An 18,783-nucleotide genomic window follows, 5' to 3' on the forward strand; every position below is an offset into this window, starting at 1 on the left:
TCTTCTTCTTCTTCTTCTTCTTCTTCTTCTTCTTCTTCTTCTTCTTCACTGGGAACTCACCAACTAAGTGGCCAGCAAGCTTGGGAGTCTGCTTGTCTCTGTCCCCAATCCCTATCCCCCAGTGTTGGGATTGTACATGCATTGGGCAGGGTCCAGCTATTATGTGAGTGCTGGGATCTGAACTTAGATCTTCATGCTTTATAGTAACACCCTATCAGACATCTCCCTAGTTCTTTGAGCGTCTTGACATGGAAGCCATTTTCCTGTAGACCAAGGGATTCAAGAAAGTGAGCAAGGTGGACTCTATAATCTCTTTATTACCTAGTCACACCTGGCATAGTCAAGTCAAGACAAGGCTATTAAGGTCAGCCAATGTGAAATGGAGGAGGATTAGACTATCTCTTTTTTCCCCCCTCCCAGTGTTGACAGCTTAACCCAGTACCTTACATATCCAAGGCAAATGTTCTATGATAGAGTTATCTCCCATTTCCTGACTCTATCTTTGGAAGGGATGAGTATCAAAGAATTTATGGACTTTGCTTTCAGTGACCACAGTCATAAGCCTTCCTACATAATATTACATATAGAAATCTATTTAACAACCATAATAGGAGTCTTTCTAAAATTTTGCTGCAGCTCTCATAACACCTCTGGCTAAATATTTTTATTATTCTGTATTATTCTGTACGTGACTTGGTATATATATCATTGGTTTCTGTTTATAGTCTGACAACAAAACTAAAATGTTATCATGGCTGGAACAAAAGGAGACAATTCGGTGTAGTTGCTAGAGCTTATTAATGCATGCTAAGCCTGGAATATAGTAGGTATTCAATTAATCTTTACTACTGAAATAGTGAACACATTAAAGATCTTTTGAATGGACTTCTTTCTACATTGAGGTTGTTTTACAATATTTTTTTTTAAAAAGGAGAGCTTTTTCTATTGCTGCTTAACTTGAGCATTTTACCTAAAATGCCCCAAATTGATCCCACTCTCCCCACCAAATATTTCACCCATAAGAGTCTCCATTCTATTAGATTATTTAGTAATTTTCTTTTTTTAAATTATATTTATGAATCTGTCTATTTACTTCATCTGGATTTAACTTTGGTAAGTCATATGCATCTAGGAATTTGTGCATTTTTGAGTTTAGTAGAATATAAATGTATGGAGTATGCTCTTATGCTTTTCTGAATTTCCTCAGTCTCAGTGTCTGTTGTATCGTCTGTCTCTCTTTACACCTTTAGTTTTATTAATTTTTTGGATCTTCTCACCTTTTTAACTATTTTGGCTAAAGGTTTGCCAATCTTGTCAACCTTTTTTAAAAAAATTAAATATTTGTTTCATTGATTCTTTGTAGTGTTGTTTTTTTTTAATTTGTTAATTTCAGCTCTGGTTTAGATTATTTGTTCTTATCTACTGTTTGCACGCGTTGTTTGTTCTTGGTTTTCCAAGGCTTTCCAGAGCATCATTAGGTTTCTAATTTGAGTTTCCCTCTTCCCTCTCTTCTTCTCCCCCTTTCTCCCTCCTTTCTCTCTCTCTCCCTTCCTCTTCTCCCCTCCATATTCTACTCCATGAAGAACTTTAGAAAGGGTGATTCCATTGCCTCCCACAGCCACCTGTTTCCAGAGCCCAGCATCCGGATGTTAGGGAGAGAAGAGTGGGGAAGGTGATGGGCTGTCAGAACAGCTGGGTTGAAAAAGATCTCTTCTTGGCCTTTTTAGCAGGAACCAGATTCTTTTTTTGGTGTTGGTGGTGGGAAGAGTGGGATCAGGAAAGACGGGGTCACAACCTTAATCTTTGCATCCAGGAGAGCTGGAAACAATGTAGGCAGTGACAAGGGAACAAGCCTCAACAAATGTTGTTGTCTGGGGTCAATTAATAAAGGTTCTTTGGATGGACTTAAAGATGCGAAGGAAGGGATCTGAGATATTCTTGCTCAAACCAGATGTGGTCAGATTCTGGGCTTAGTTCACTTTCATCTTGAGCTACTTTATAGTTATTTTTAAACTGCAGAAATATTATTTCCTTTAAGTCAAATAATTCAGTATTGTGTAAAATGCTAATAATTACATGTTTTTCCTCTTAGTCTAACCTATAAAGGCAATGGCCTATGTTTCTTTCTGGAATTTGCTTTTCTGTATAAACATATAACATATATATGATACAAAAGGATTTTAAACCACAGTAGAATGGACCCATAAAATACATGTCACCTTTCTGTCTTCCTTCTTGTGTCTTCTCAATACATCAAGGTATCATTCCAGGTCAGGAGGAACAGATGGCTTTTCCAAAAAGATGTTTTTATTTATGTGTGTGCATATGTGTGTGTGTATATGTGATCTCTCTCTCTCTGCTGTGGTCAGAGGTTCCCCCTTTTAGAATCGGTCTTCTCCAATTCTTGTGGGTTCTGGGGATTGAGTTCAGGTGGTCATGCTTGTACAGCAAGTACTTTCACCAACTGAGTCTTCTGGCTTGCCAAAACCAAACAAAATGATGCTCACTCATCTTTAATCACGCTACTATGGAGGAAATGTAATTGCCTAATGATCCCTCAGGTGGTTTGCAGGTAGTTTCGTCACAACCAGCCACTGTAACAAAGTGCAGCGTGATCACACCGATCTCTATGCACTAGGTTTCCCAAGGCGAGAATCTGGTTTTCTTAGGTGTTTGTTTTTGCGTTATTTAACACTAGTTACTGCTGCATTAAACAATGTCTTCTCTTCTTTACTCCAACCCTCTAAGCCATTGTTCTGTTTTGTTCACGCACAGGCTACTTTCCCAAAGTGCTGATTTGTTGAAGAAAAACCCAGGAAAATGTATCTGCTTGCTATTTGGAGTGGATTTATTGATACAGGTCCAGCGTTGAGATTGGCTATCTGTGTTTTTGAGTACGTAAATGCATGCCTTACGGGTTTTTGTTTTATTGAGAAATGATTTATTTATTTCTATTTTATGATTACGAGATTTTGCCTGCCCTGTGTAGGTGCATCATGTGTGGGCCTGGTACCCGTGGAGATCAGAAGAGGAAGTAAGATCCCCTGGGACTGGGGTTGCAGATGTTCGTGAGCCACCGTATAGGTACTAGAAATCAAATCTGGGTTCTCTGGAAGAGCATTCAGTGTCCTTACCCACTGAACCACCCCTCTCTCCAGCCCCACCTCACATCTATGTACCTTAATTTAACTGAAATAAACGTAAGGACTAACCATATTCAAACATCGTTGTAAGGTAAATAAAGAAGGAAGTTCAGTAGGGAGTTGTGGTATAATAGGGAATGCGTAAGATTTAAAACCGGAAGACCTAGATATGATAATGTTTCCTCTTGCTGGTGATTATCTTGTAAAGTTGGTAACTTCGTAAGTGTGTGAGTGCAATTATGGTGCTGACTTTTCTGTCGTGAGATTCATAAAAGAGAAATCACACTGTAAGCTGTACAGACTTGGAAAAGGTGGTTTAAATAGTATTGAATGAAAGCAAAACACTTCAGAGGAAGGCGATGTTCTTAAAACAAACAAAACAAAACAAAAACAATGTCAGACAGAGGCCACTGAGGTATTTACTGTGCTGGAGAGGTCTTCAAAAATCCCAGGAGAGCAGACCCTAGTGGCACCTCAGACGGTCAGGCCAGGTCTAATGCCCAGAGGCAGAGGCCCAAGACTACAGTCATACACAACAGGCTAGCTCAGTGTTTTCTCCACTTGAGGATCCAGAAGCCATCTTACTGGTTAGGGTTACCTTGTTTCAGGGAGCTGTCTGGTTTGGTCAAGGGTCTCAAGGACCTTTCAGATGGACCGAGGCTGTTTTTCTCAGTGTTGTGCTGAAGGACGTTGGGATGACAATTCTCTTCCTCCTTCTTTAGGTTTATTATATTTTTGTGTGTGTGAGTGTTCTGTGGGCACACATGTGTGTGTCTGGCACCTGTGGCAGTCAGAAGAGAGCATCAAGGCCTCCTGGAACTGGAGTTATCTTTGGCAACCACCATGTAGGTGCTGAGAACCAAAAGGGGGTCAGCTTTGAGAAAAATAATTGCTGTTCATTACTTAGTCCTTCCTGCAGGACTGTTTTCTTCTTTTACTAATCCATTAGTTTTCTTGAGACTGCCCTGGCTTCAAAACTATAAGGTCAATGTCTTCAAGCCTAATCTGGGAGTGGTTTCGGTCATGGATCCTGGCCTTCATATCTGACTGGCTGAATGTATCAAAGTATGTCATGTCATGAAAACTTTTCTCCATCTAACAACTCCTGTGAGTTATTCTCGATTCCTTAACTTTGGTTCTATGAAACATGAATGTTCTATGAGCTGGAAGAAAGGGTTTTCACATTAATATTAAATAACCACTTTCCCCAAATGAACAGAAAGGGGAGAAAAATATGGCAGATAGAACTTTCTTGATCTTCCACCCATCATTCTAAGCACTCATTTATAATATCACAGCTTTAAAATACAATATTATTATACGTAAAGCAAAATTTTATTAAATACTATGGTATACCACAGAGGGCTATGGTTTCAAATGAACTCTATGCTTTGGGCTACTTTATTGTTTGTTTTTAGAATTTTATACGTGAGTACTGTATTTATATGATTTCTCCTACATCTTCTGCCCCTTTAGCGCCCCCAATGTCCTTCTTCTCCCTTTCAAAATTATGACCTCTGCTTCTTTATTATTGCTACATATATTATATTCAAGTATATTAGTGTGTCTAACTTGCTGAGTCCACTGAGATGCTTGTTTGTGTATCTCTTTGATTCACTCACACTCGATATCCATTGGTTGCTCCTGAGACTCTTCTTCTAGGACTGAAGCATGGTGAGCCTTCTCCCATCTTCATTGGCATGCCAACTGGCATTGTCATACAAGCCTTGCTTAGGCAATCATATTGTTGAAATTTCACAGGTGCTCTTCTCCATCATGTATAAAAGATACGATCTTTCATCCCTGCTCTGTGGCTCTCACAGCTCTTCCCCCTTCACCCGAGCCTTAGGTGAAGGGTTGCATTGCAGATGTATCAACTGGGACTGGGCAGCCAAATGGTCTGTTTTTTTTCTCTGCATTTTGACTAGTAAACTTGTGCAATAGTTTCCATCTGCTGCAATATAAAGATTTTTTTGTTGAGGGCTAGGAGCTACACTTATATATGGGTATAAGGATAAGTATTTAGAATACAGTTAGAAATTACCTTTCTTTAGGAAAGGTTTGCCTCTAGGGTCTATGACTTCACCAGCCAAAGGTAGGTTAGCTAGGTTTATAGTACTAGGCAGGCATTCTCTCCTATTGAGTGAGTCTTAAGTCCAATTAGATACATGTTGGTTGCTTCCAAGCTATAGGTGCCACTACTGTACCATTGGGGTTATTTTGCTGGGGGGGGTGTCATTGTGGTTTGTACACTTTATCTCTCAGTAGAATTATTGATTGCTTTTCTCCACTAGCAGCTTGCATAGCTCTTTCAGGTATTATAAGAGCTAGTCTTCAGGGAGGAGGCTTGCTGATCAGTTCCAGGTTACTTCCTTCAAGTCTTATATCCAAAATTTGTAGTGTCTTCTACGATAGGCTCTTACCTTCAAGTTCAAGAAGGCAACCAAGGGCAACAATAGCCTATCTTGTTTTAGGAGTCTCTTGGAATCCCTTGGGCAAGGTTTCCTATTCCTGTCACTGAGTTTTTGCTAGTCTCTTTTGGGCCATTTTAAGGAGGATTTTCCTTAGTGAAGGTAAACTGATCCTACAAAAGGATGTAGAGAGGGGTATTATACATCCCATTTTTCCCAGACTCTGATGAGTCCATGTCCCAGGCTATCCTGTCTTGTTAGTTCCTATCTGGTTAGTTCCAACTTGCACTATAAAAAAAAGTTCCAGTTTTAATGATGAATCACACACACACACGTTACATGGGACCTAGTAGAGGGAATTTTGTTTGCTTAGCTAAAATATGCTAGTTACATGACAGACAGTGATCTACCACTGTCTGCATTTTTTTCTTCTGACCCTAAGGACCATAAATAGGTGCTATTTTAAAGATGAGGGTCTTGATTCTCTGAAAAATGGTGCAACTTTATTAAAAGGCCATGCTAAGTGTCAAGATTAGAACCCATGCCTAGCCAGTTCCAGAGGCTTTGCCCTTAGCTGCCATATTCTTGTCTTCATCCTTTTGCCCCAGTGAGTGGTTTGAGATGCAGGACTCAAGCTCCAGCTGCCTGAAGTCCTCAAGAATTCCAAGGAAGCAGCCGTAACCTCAAGGGGCCAGTGGGGCTTCCTTCTGGGTGAAGCTGTGTGCCTTGGGTAGAGAAAATGGAGGGTTTGTACTCTTTGGAGCATTTCGATGCTCTTGGGGAAGCCTTGTCTGTACTTCTCCACTAGGGCTGTCTGTTTAATAGCTGAACCCCCCTCCACTCCAATTAAAGTATAATGAATCTGCTAAGACCTGTGGTCCCACATAGCCCTGCCAATTGAGCGTTAGGGGTGTGTGTGTGTGTGTATAAAATGAAGAAGTGTAAGCCTAGGCGTCTGCCCTGGGGTGAGAAGAGAAAAGAGCCGATCTGTATGCGTCCTAGCAGCCGGCAGCTCTCCCTGAGCTGTGGCCTGTGCTGGGACTGTGGGCCAAAGGGGCGCTGGAATTGCTTAGACCTGCCTCTGTGCCTTTAGCTGTCCGGGGTAAAAACATCACATCTCGAGAGGCCTGCGCTGGAGCACAAACCCACGTATTGTCTGGCCCCTGCCAGGCTGGTCTGTGGAGGGGACACTCTAAGAGCTCTATTTTAATCTTTTGGAGCTGGGCCAGGGTAGGAATTCAGCTGCCAGCACCAGGCTCCCTACCCCCATACTCTTACTCCACTCCCCCAGGCCCCTCTCCTGGTTTCATTCCTTCTGACCTCCCATCATGAGAGGTGCTGGTGTTCTTTCTTTCTCCCTTTCTCTTTTTTAAAAACTAGCAGGGCTCTTTCATGGATTTGACCTCCCAAAGTGTTGCAGACCAGGGCTCCTCAGTGGGCTACTTGGGGCTGCACGCTGGCAAAAGGCCAACCCTTGAATCCCGAGATTTACCTCCAGATGTGTGTGCCTCTGTGCTTGTGTGTGTGTGTGTTTGTGTGTTTATGTGTGTGTATGTTTATGTTGCATGTGTGAGCAAGGAATCTCTGTGCGTGTGTTTGTATCTTTCTGGAGTTTTTTTCTTCTCGTGGAGAAAATGTATGGGACGGTAAAAATTAAAAGGAGTTGAGAATGGAGGGGAAAGAGAGGCTGACATCTATAACCTTCTTCTCCTCTGTCAAAACCTCTCCTGCCCTGACTTACATAGATGCTCCTCTTCATGCCCTTCACAAGCCAAGCCTAGTGAGCTTGTTTCTCTGGGTAGGAATGAGTCTTGTAGAGTAGTGTTCCTCAACCTTCCTAATGCTGCAACCCTTCAATAAGGTTCCTCATATTATGGTGATCCCCAAGCATAGAATTAGCTCTGTTACCACTTGATAACTGTAATTTTGCTACTGTTATGAATAGTAACATAAATATTTTTGGTGGTGTAGGTTTGCCAAAGGAGTTGTGACCCAGAGGTTGAGAACCACTCAAAAGAGAGAACTCACAAAAGAATGGGAGGTAGACTCTGCACTGAACTTGAATTCCTTTTGCTCTCTCATGGCTGTGCGATGTCAGGCATGCAATTTTCCTGTTCGAGCCTCGATTTCCCATTTATAAAAAAATGGGAGATAATGCTACCCACCATTCCAGAAAATGGAAAGCAGAAGATTGAGTGGCCCCTTGTAATGTTGGCTTCTTTTCCACCTACCTAGTCTACCTTTTTCCACGAATAAGCTCTCAGAAGGCATCTAGGCCTGGTTCCTGGCCCTGGTGAAGAATGGCTCAGCTGGTTTGGGAGGGCTATGCTCTTCCTGAAAGGGCGGAAGGGTGCAGAGGGTGTGGTCCTTTCTCCCCCACCCAGCATCTCCCATCTCCTCTCACCCTCATCCTTCTGGCTCCTGCTAGTGATGTGCATTTTCCCCTCTGCACCAACCTCCCATACTGACTCACTACCTCGACAGGGTAGCAACTTCCAAAACAAAACTTTTTCAACCAAGGAAAATATAACCACGGGGAAGGAAACATTTCAATATCAGGCCTCCCAGGAGCCGAGGAAATGGGCTAAATGTCTGTCAGAAAATGATGCCATTCAGGCTTCACATACTCAGTTGGGGTGAGAGAGAGAACAATGCTTGCCATTGGGCTTCAGCCAAGTCAGAAGACTCCAAGCAAGATCTAAGCTGGTGTTCAAGTTAGTCCGAACTTGGAGGAGTCAGATGTATGTCCAACATTGTGTCTCAAAGCAGTCCTACTGTGAGATGATAAATGTCCTACAGAGAGGCCCTGTGCTGCATCCCTTGACTGCCTCTAGTCTTCCTTTCCACCTCAAAGGAGATGCCTACTCCAGCCCTGCTGTCTGGCCAAGGGGCCTGCTTGCTTCATGACTGGCTTCTGGGAAGTGCCTAATGGGAACACATTCCACACTTAATAATAGTGCCCCCTGGAGTTGGGCAATGCTTTGACCCTTGCTGGGACACAACAGGGAAGGGATCTTATAGCAGTGATCAGGCAAGATCTAAGGGAACAGCTGGTGGGGAGTAATGGTGCCAAGTTAGATGTCAGGGAAGGTCCAAGACATATCCAGACCACACCTACCGTGACTGCACAGTGGCCCAGATAGCCAAGGCCCTGGAAAATGAAACAGGTGGAATTGTCCTCTGAGAGACACTGGGGCCAGGTGAGGCAGAGCACTGACTTAAGTCCTTCCACAACAAAGGACATTTACGGAAGAGGAGAGGCTATTCGGATGCCCAGCCTGGTTTTTCATGGACTCTTTTTTTTTTTTTATATCTACAATAGATTCAGTGTCACTTCCTCACCTTCTAAAGTAGGTGTTTCCCCCCACCACCACCCAGAACAACAACACAAAACATGTAATCAAGTAGAAGCATCCTGAGAACCTCTGCTCTTCCCTGTTGGGCTGAGCTCAAAGGGAACATTTCACATTCATGCAATTTCAGAGCTGAGGAAGAGCTCACGTTTTTGTGAGCATTTTCAGCTGTGAGTCCGGAGGGAAGATTGTGCCTCCCATGGTCACAGAGAGCCTTGCTCCTGAGCTCATCCCTGGGTGTTGCAGCAAAGAAGACATCTATATGTCCTGTTGTTCCAGTTCCCTTCATTTCCGATCACTGTGTGCGCATGTCCATGTGCACAGATGCTCCCTGTATCTGCCTGTGCAGGGTGTGTGGTCAGGAGAGAGCTTCCAATGGCCTCTCTATTTTGCTCTTTAAAGGATCCAATTCATTGGCATGTGGTTGGTGTGTTGGAAAGTCAGAAGGGTGTGGCTTCGGGTTTTACTTTCTGTGCCTTACTCTTTTTACTTGTGAAATGAACATAAAAGCTCTTGTCATTGGGTTGGTGAGATGGCTCAGCTGGTAAAGAACTTGTTTGGTGAGTATGGGGACCTGAGTGCGGATTCCGAGAAGCCACGTTAGAAAAAGCCAGGCATGGTGGCAAGTACTTGTAATCCCAGGGATGGTGAAAGGGGAGGTAGAGACAGGTGGATCCTCAGAGCTTGCTGGGCAGCTAGCTTAGCTTACTCGGCAACAGTTCCAGGCCAATGGGAGACCTTATAAAAAAAAAAGATGGAAGATCAGAGCATAGTGGCCCACACCTGTACTCCCAGCACTAGGGAGGCAGAGGCAGGGTGGATCTCTGTGAGTTTGAGGCCAACTTGGTCTGTAAAGCAAGTCCGGGATAGCCAGGGCTACATAGAGAAACTCTGTCTCAAACAAACAAACAAACGCACACACACACACACACACACACACACACACACAAGGAAGGTGACAGAGAAATGACACCTGAGGTTGTCTTCTGGATTCCAGAAGTGCTCGTGCACGTATCTACACACACACACACACACACACACACACACACACACACACACACACACGCACCTTCCTTTCTTGGTCACTTTCCAGAGTCGTCTGTCCAGCTCTAACATGATGGCACAGCAAAGAATATTTGACAAATGAGCCAGAGACTGTGGTTCTCGAGAGCTGAGGAAGAAAAAAGCTTTCTGGCCTTCTGAGATCTCAGAGAGCCAGCTAGGGTAGGAGATGTGCCTGTCAGTCTCAAATCATGGTGACACTTGACTCACTTCTGAGGAGCGAGAGCCTACATGCTCCATCACGGAGGGTACTCTTCTGCTTCCTCCCAAGGGGCCTGCCCCAATCACAGTGCTCTGGGGGAAGTTTGGGATGCACGGTGGTACTTTTAAAAGCAACACTAAAGAAATGATGACCCGAGATGATGACCCGAGCTTCATCAGAGCCATTTTAGTGAGCTCAAGCCTGGCTATGTTCGGAAAGGCTCTTGAATCATTTCTTTCTATAGAAATTAACCTGGTTTTAAAGTGCTTCTTGTGGTTATCAGTCCGTCTCCCGTTTAGCAGTTATGAGTGGCAGGAGCTGTGCTGTGTGCCTGAGGAAGGGGCTGACAACTGACAAAGTAGGCAGCCACTTTTGACTAAGAGTCTCTGACCTAGTGTGGTGCCCTCTTGCTACCCCATTCCCTCTAGCTGATGTCTGACACCAGTGTCTTCTCTGCTAACGTGACTGGATGCAACGGTTGGTAAGATAGGGCGCTATAAGGCGAGAGCGCCATATGCCACTTAAAGAGGCACGCACCACGTGTTTTTGAAATGAAAACATACAATCTTTGCAAAACTCTAAACTTTCTTGGCATCATGATAATGTGGGTAAGATAACTAGGGATTAATTTTTCCTTGTCTTACTAGTCGCTCCAGATAGAAAATAAACACAGTTTTAAATTGCCTAATTCTTAAGACTTTCTTTTTTTTAATTATGAAGAAGAGTGAATTATGTCTTGTTGACAGGTACAAACTCCTGAATATTTCTTGGCACGATATTATCAGAAAGGCTAACCATTCAATGGAAGCGTGTTTCTGACTTACCCAGTGGAATGTCACATCCTCTTTATTAAAGCCTGTCTCTCCCCACGGCATCTCCTCAAGAGTGGAAGGATATATTAAAGAGAAGTGCCATCTATTTGGCTTGAAAAAGTAGGCAAACTTTTATTTAAAGGCAGAATTAAGAAAAGAAAGTGGTAGTTGACTTAGAAAGGTGACAATTTACGCAGGGAAAACAGCACACTTGGCCAGAATAACAAAACCAGCTTTCGGAGGCTGTCAGGAAGGATGACCACAAACGTGCCAATAAATGGTGTGTGTGTGTGTGTGTGTGTGTGTGTGTGTGCGCGCGCACATGTGTGTGGAAAAGAGTTCAGAAAAAGAGCCTAAGACAAATATGATCCAAAGCAGTTAGTTTCCTGTTCTTGGAGATTCAGGAGGACATTTGGGCAGATTCCTGGGTATGAAGTAATCTCCATAGTGTTTTAGATACGGAAGAAATGTCAGATCTCAGCCGGAAGGTGCTGGGGGAGGAGGAGCCTTACAGGTGTGAAGGTAGAAGGAACAGATGGAGCACTAGAGACAGACTGGTCATGCAGAATGAGCTGGGAGTGTTTAAACATGCATACAGAGAGGAGGCAATGAGGCTCCAATAGCCAAGCAGCATTCCCGTGGAGTAATCGGATGCTGTATTTTCAATACTTGGCAATAACAAATTAGGAAAGAGAAATATCCTATCAATTAATCCAGAGCCAACTGGGTAGAGTTTTCGGACTCTGGTCAAAACAATGTCCCAAACAATAGCTTCCAAATTTTTAGTGAGAACATTTTAAAAGCTCAGGTTGAAGAAAAAATTTTTTTCTTCTTCATTGAGACATGGAAAAAGCATTACATAAGCCAACTGCTGAGAATTCTATTAGTTTATTATTGAATTGACATTTCTCAACTCTGAAGACAAAGGGTTCACAAACTGACCTTAAAACATCAAAAAATATGAAGAATCAAAAATAGTTTTGCGTTCTTTATGCTTGATGTCGATCTGAACAATATTGGGGTAAAACATTAAGTATATTTAATGCTTATGAGACAAAGTCATTCCCTTGGAGAGCTAACATTACGTTCACATTTTTTTTTTCCTGAAAATACAATGAAGCAGGTAGGAAATTATAAAAAATACTTGCCATTAAACTTTATCCTAATTCTTGTTTTCCTGACTTCTTCTTGAAGAGGCATGCATTTCACCAGCGTTGTGCTTGACTTGCGGGTACTGATCATTCACAATATCCATTTGAAAGATCAAACTGTTTCCCAATGTACATACTACAAAATATTATTGTTTCGAGATTGGAGGTCACATTGAACACACCACACAAGATTCATTCGTATATTTACAGAGGTATAAAGCACACAAAATTGTGCCAATGTTGGACTGAAGTCTAAATTTTAACATACACTTAGTTTCATACAGAGCAGCAGCATACACTAAGTTCTGGACAAATAACAACCAATAGTCAGCCAGATTACTATGTACACATCAGGCAGGAAGCAATCAAACACTGCCTAAGAGAATGTCATTTCAATCACTATTTCTAAGAAACATCTCACACATGCACACACACACACACACACACACACACACACACACACACACAGAGATTATTTTCCCATCACAAATACCAAACGATGTTTATGATAATATACATGGGCTATGTGATACATCTGATCTGTCACAAGGCAAGAAGCAACACAGAAACTCAGATGACAATAAGTTGCCAGACTTGGCTTTGTGAATGAGTTATTAGATAATGGTTACTCTGAGGGTCTAGTCAGACTTTCATATGGATTTGAGGAAGAGAAGCAAAGAGCATTAACTAGCAGCATCATAATACTTGCTGCTAAGTTAAATATTGGCTTTTGTTGAAGTTAAAAGTGTTTACAACTGGGAAAGAAATACCTCGCATAGTATTTAAAACGACGACGACGACAACAAAAAACCACCTACTTTACTAAAATGGAACATTTAAATCTGCTCACCCAATTGTTAGGTAAAATCAACTATACTGCTGAAGAGCTATTTGACAAATTCATCACCAGTGGAAGCAGAAGCTACAGTAGAAACACAAACATTACTACCATGTGCAGATGCAGTGGAAAAACTAGAGACTTGAAATATGGCAAAAATCAGTGCTTCATAAACAGTCAATGGATTTTTCTCTAAAAATACTTTTTTTGCTAATGGCAAAGTCCAACACCTCAGAAAAACTCTGAATTAAGATCTTAGAATATGTTTCCAAGCTATACAACATAGTTTTAAATATACTACCCTTGTTGTTTATAAGGCTCTATGGAAGTTTAGCTTAACAGTCATGAGCCATGTGTTTGGACATCTTATGAGACGTGGCCAACAAAGAGAGACGTCCTTCTCCCTTATATACCATTTACATGAAGAGATACCATGGAGTCCCAAACAGTTTCTTTAAACACTTCCTTAAAGATGTGCAAAGAAGTCTCAACTTGCTTCATTGAATCATCTGGTAAACTCTTTAGATTTTATGAAATGATACATTTGCTAAGACTGTTCTCTTGTTAATCTGAAACTAACCCCTGTAGTCGGTATTGTATAGTTTAATAAGCAGATATACAAAGATGCACACTGGGAGGTGAGGCTCTTGCCTAGTAAACTAAGAAACTGTAGACAATAGTGCCCTCTCACTACTGGGGACACTTCCTGAAACTAGTGACTTCTGTGTTCTGGTAACACAGTTGTGATTCTGAAGTGCATTGCAGCGTTGACCTCTTACAGCTTGAAGTGACAGTTCTCTGAGGCAACAAGTACATCTCAGGTAGAGGGTGAAGAACAAGAAGATGTTGAGGCATTGTGTTTTCTGCTACACTTTCTTGTCCTGGCGTTGTCTTCCAGAGGGGAGCTCACCTTCTCCAGGGTACACATTTGTATGTCAGGATAACAATGAAGGAGAGGTCAGTCTCCTTTTCCACTTGTCTGGCATGATCTCCTGGCAAGGATAGAGTAGGTGTTTGCCAGATGGCTCCCAGACAAGGATCTCTTTAGGGGAGTACAACAAGGGTTCAGTCATTGCTGTTCATAAAGTGCTTTGGAACCCTTCAGGAAAGGGGGCTGGCAGGATATTATTTGTAACTGGCTTCAGTTTTTGAACCAAATGGAACCACTTTCTTCAGTATAATTATTGCTTTGAGTATTAGTGAATGTTCTTAAGACCCGATGAAGCGCATCTTTAAGTACCCACTTTTTAAAATACCCCTTCCTTGGAGTTAATGGTTTTAATTACTGTGTCCCAGGTACCCTCGCCAACTAGAGGACTTGCTAGCCTGGCCTTGTAAGTGGTAGCATTTACATTTACACAAATGAGTTTTATTTTCCAAGATGTGCCCCCTGATGAATAGACAGCAGGAGTTCAGCGGGAGACTTCTAGCCAGGCATATTCTGTGTCTGTCACATGCTGCTGCCTCTTCGATATAGCCATGAGATGGTGTATGGTTATTATGTGGCTAAATTCTTAGATTGTGAGTGTTCTGTGGCCTTGGAATGCACTCCACTCTTGATTCTTTGGTTCTCTGTCAAGCTTAGAACATAGAAAGACATGGGCGGGTCACAGTCCATGATTTTTAAGGATCTTCACGGAGGATGGGAGATGGATATTTTAGGTCTGAGTAAAGCAGAGTGGAAAAACTGGGAAAGTGGATAGGGAGATTTCCTCAGGAGTCTCTTATATTGTATTTGAAGAATAAAAGTTCACATTCATCATCTCCAAAATAAAACAAAAGCAATAAGATAAAAATCAATCAATATTCTAAGTTCCGCATGTGTACATCATCAAAATGAATGAGTACAGCACTGTGAATTAGAAAACACAGTGATTTTTTTTCTACAGTGCATTAATTTAAACTGGTTCAAGTTCTCAAATTGGGGCCAGAGGTGAGTGTGTTTATTATTGAGGCTCTAACATAACTTTTTGTGTGGGAATCTCTCTAGCAGAATACATTTTCAGCTAAATTGAGCACGTCCGTTGAAATCCCCTGCACAATATTCTCTCCATGGATGTGCTTCTTTTACTCGAGGAAAAGGATAATTTAACCTAGTAATCCCAACATAAATGAGTGCATTTTTTACTTCGTGTAGTTGGGTTTAGTGAGTTGCTGAACAAAAGACTAGGAAAGTGGTCGAACCTCTGCCGTGACTCCCTGTCGGAGGTCCCCATCATAAGCTATCCCGTATGCCCCACAGAATGTCAGGATCAGCGCCATTTTTCCTTCTCCGTTCTTCAGACTTTTAGCAATCCATTTTACAAATACAGTCAGTGTGCTCAATCCCTTTTCTAATTAGAAACGGGTAAAAACAAAATGCAGACAACTCTGTCGTTCCTAATATTAAGGAGGAGATATAACTTAAATGGATATTTCTCCTAAAGTTGGTTTTTATTAGTTGACTTACATGTCTATTGGTAAAATTTGTGTTCTCCAGCAATAAAGAGCTTCATAAGGTTGGAAACTTGTAATGTAAAGGTTGCGCACAGATATTTTTTTTTTTTTCAAATTTGGAATAAGAAGTAGAGGGCTTTATGAAATAAAGAAAGCAGATTAGACAATTGCTAGATGGCAAGGTATGTGCCAATTTATGTCTTTACAAAGGAGGTATTTTGAGTTCTAATCCTGACATTAAGACAGCTCTTGCAATCTTCACTCATTTAACATCTCCAGCCTTAACTGACATATCTGTGAGGACAAAGGCTTAAGATACATACCCTCATCCCTTCCATAATTCACTGAGACAGAAGAAAACTTTATTTTAAAATCCTACCAGGTATAGCAAAGAAATTCTATGCATCTCATTTACTTATTTATTTATTTATTTTTTCAAGACAGAGTTTCCGTTTTTAACAGCTCTGGTTATCCTGGAACTCACTTTGTAGAGCAGGCTGGCCTCGAGCTCACAGAGATCTTCCTGCCTCTGCCTCCCGAGTGCTAGGATTTAAAGAGTGCCACTATGCCCAGCAGATATTTTAATCAAGATTCCTTGAGGGTTCACTGAGCATAATATCTCTTAAGAGGAAAAAAAAAATGCTGAGATCATGGCTTTAGTTTTCTAATAACCACAGTCGACTGGCCAAAGCTATATCTTTTGGATCAGGCAATTATTTACATTTAATATATTTTTCACAGAGGGAATTAGAATCCCATGCTGAACATAGAGCATAGAGTTTGCATGAACTTTCAAGAGTAGTGTAGGACTTCATGGACAGGGACAGGATAGTAAAGAACCGCAGTTAATGGAAAGGCCCGCTATGCAAAAAAAAAAAAAAAAGACTCTAGAATGTTGGTGAACTGAATGGTCTTGGCTCTAGGAGAACTGTGCCTCTCTTGAATCTGCAGTGTTGTTTCCGTTTGAGTTTCTCACTTGTGAGAAATTCAGGTAGGAGGCAAGGTGACTGAAGCAGGATTTCCAGGTGCTACTGAGCACGCACTTGGCTTAAACCACAGCTGAGGCTACTAAGGACACATTTCCCGTATGGCCAAATGGGTCCGACGGCCTGGGAAAGGTGGTGGGGGACTCACACTATAAGGAGCAGGGTTAAGGTAGAGCGTACCCACTCCAGCCTTCAACAGTTTTGACCAGTGATGAGGGGTGACTGATGATGTGCTCCTCTAAGTGATAGGCTTGGAGGAGCCTATCACTACCTGACCGTATCTGGTGGACACTTTCTAGTTCAGCAACTGATCAGTTTAAAATCTGGTGCGTATTCACCGCCATTCTAAATGGTACAGACGCTGTGGACTCATTTGGTTTGCTGCAAAGAGAAAGGATTTCTGTTTCTTTCTCTTTCCCCCTTTCATTGCTATAATTCAGGCTTTCACTTAACTCAGCCATCTCTTTGCACTCTGGAATAATTTACTGTTCATTGTCATGACTGAATGGGATCTGACCGTGCCAGAAAGGCTGCTTCCTGCCCTATTCTGTCTTGCAAAACAGGGCTAGAAAAGAAGTGTCCTCCACTTTTTGTTTCTGGTGTTCTCCACATAACACTAAGTGAAGAAAAGGCCTACCCAAGCCCCACTTGCCCAGGCAAGTGCCGATAGATAAACTGGACTTGGGGAGTCCTGAAAAGCCTGCATTTTAGAATAGCTTGCTTTAACTGAGGGAAAAGCCAGCTCAGGTCTACTTGAACCCTCGCCCTTGAGACGCAACACGGGCTTCTTTTCATCAGATTCTTCTCAACGTTTGAATTTGAGGGAAAAGCTATGTTAATCTTATTCCCATCCATTGAACTTCTTCATCAACCACAAACTCAGAAAAGAACACCAAGCCCAGGTGTGAGATTAACCAGAAAATCGCTGATGTCTTCCTTGGGCTGGCCTAGCTCGGCCGCAGGTGCTGCAAAAGGAGTTACATATGTGAATCACGGGTCTCAGACTCCATACATTTTCTAGGGTGAGGTGGGAATGGTAGTGACAACTCTCGCCTTCCCCCGCTCCCCATCCTGTCCCTCACTTTGGAAAAAAAAAAAAAAAGAAAAAAGAGCTTTGAACCCGTGATCTTTGGATGTCTAACTTTCAAAACTTTTGAAAATAAATTGGGAACGCAGTGGGGGCAGGATGGGGCTATGGTGAGGGAAATGCAAGGAAGAGCAGGGGAATAACAGATAGCCAGTGTGGGCTCTCCTAAAGCATACTACTTAATATTTCTGAAACCGGAGAAGTGGGGTCTGGACTTATCTCTGAACTCGTGGGGCTTGGCAGGCTGCTACGGCCTGCAGGGGTAGGGCTCAGACGGGTCCACAGCTTTGTGTCCTGGCCCACGAGTGTGTCGGGGTAGGGTTCCACATAGACTCTGTGCACTGACCGCCTTGGGTCCTGGAGGCAGCTCCTCCGCTCCTCTGGGAGGCTAGCCGCGTGGGTCAGAGGCAGACCCCGAGGTTCATCCCCGACAGGTCCAGGCCGCTCTGCTTCCCTAGGATCCTGAGCCAGGCCGCAGGCCCGAGACAGGTGCTGGGTGTAAACGCCTTCAGAGAGCGACAGGGACTGCGTCTCGCTGTGCATGCGCAGCCAGCGGTGGTGGCGGCTGAAGCCTCCGTAGTGCTGGTGCTTGGCCGGCTTCCGCTTTCCCAGGAAGCCCAGCGGCGGCCGCGTGCCCGGCACCATCTTGGCATGGTTCTTGGGTGCCAAGCCCGTGAGGGTCAGGCTGTGGAGGAACTCTGCACATGAGTGGTCAGTGTCTGGGCCCTGCACCGGGGGGCCCTGAGGGTCCTGGCCGGGCCCCATGGTGGCCTTCATGTCGTGCACCTGTAGGACATCTGGGGCGCTGCCACTGAGGCCGCTGAGGGCCTGCTGGGCAATGTCATGTGATGACAGGTAAACCAGGTCCAGGTCTCGAGGGCTCAGGGCATCGCTGGAGTCGTAGTCACTGTCTGTGGGGAGGAAGACTTCTGAGCAACCTTCTTCATCAGAGCAGGGCTGGGACTCTGCAAAGCCACGGACAGACGTTAGGAAGAAGACTCTCAGTGCGGGTTTTATCCCTAGGCTGAAGCAGGTTCAACCCTTGCTTGGAAAGGCATTTACTATTGTTCTTTTTTTGTCACGATTTTAAATTCTTAACACTTGGGCCAAGGGCTGCACATTTTCACTGAGAACGGTACTCTGCAGATTATATAGTAGGCTCTCATCTTGGTTTAAAGGTAACTTACAAGTCTAGTCCGGACAGTAGTTGTGGGGGACATTCCCTCACTTCCTACACATGAATCCTATGGTTATTTTCTGGCACCTGCCTTTAGAGAGGATGGGTGAGAATCAAAGCTGAGT

At 43.1% G+C, this 18,783-nt stretch overlaps 1 protein-coding gene across 1 annotated transcript in view; it reads right to left on the reverse strand.

Annotated features, from left to right (window-relative positions):
* Nucleotides 1-17,646: 17,646 nt before the first annotated feature.
* Nucleotides 17,647-18,783, reverse strand: part of Ankfn1 (ankyrin repeat and fibronectin type III domain containing 1) — a 138,605-nt gene continuing 137,468 nt past the window's right edge. The window contains exon 17 of the mRNA XM_055620387.1: nt 17,647-18,446. Coding sequence (XP_055476362.1) covers nt 17,647-18,446 — 800 coding nt within the window. The remainder of the gene's footprint in view (nt 18,447-18,783) is intronic.

The sequence above is a fragment of the Psammomys obesus genome, unplaced genomic scaffold (assembly GCF_907164565.1).
Source record: "Psammomys obesus unplaced genomic scaffold, mPsaObe1.curated_primary_1811, whole genome shotgun sequence".
NCBI lineage: Eukaryota > Metazoa > Chordata > Mammalia > Rodentia > Muridae > Psammomys > Psammomys obesus.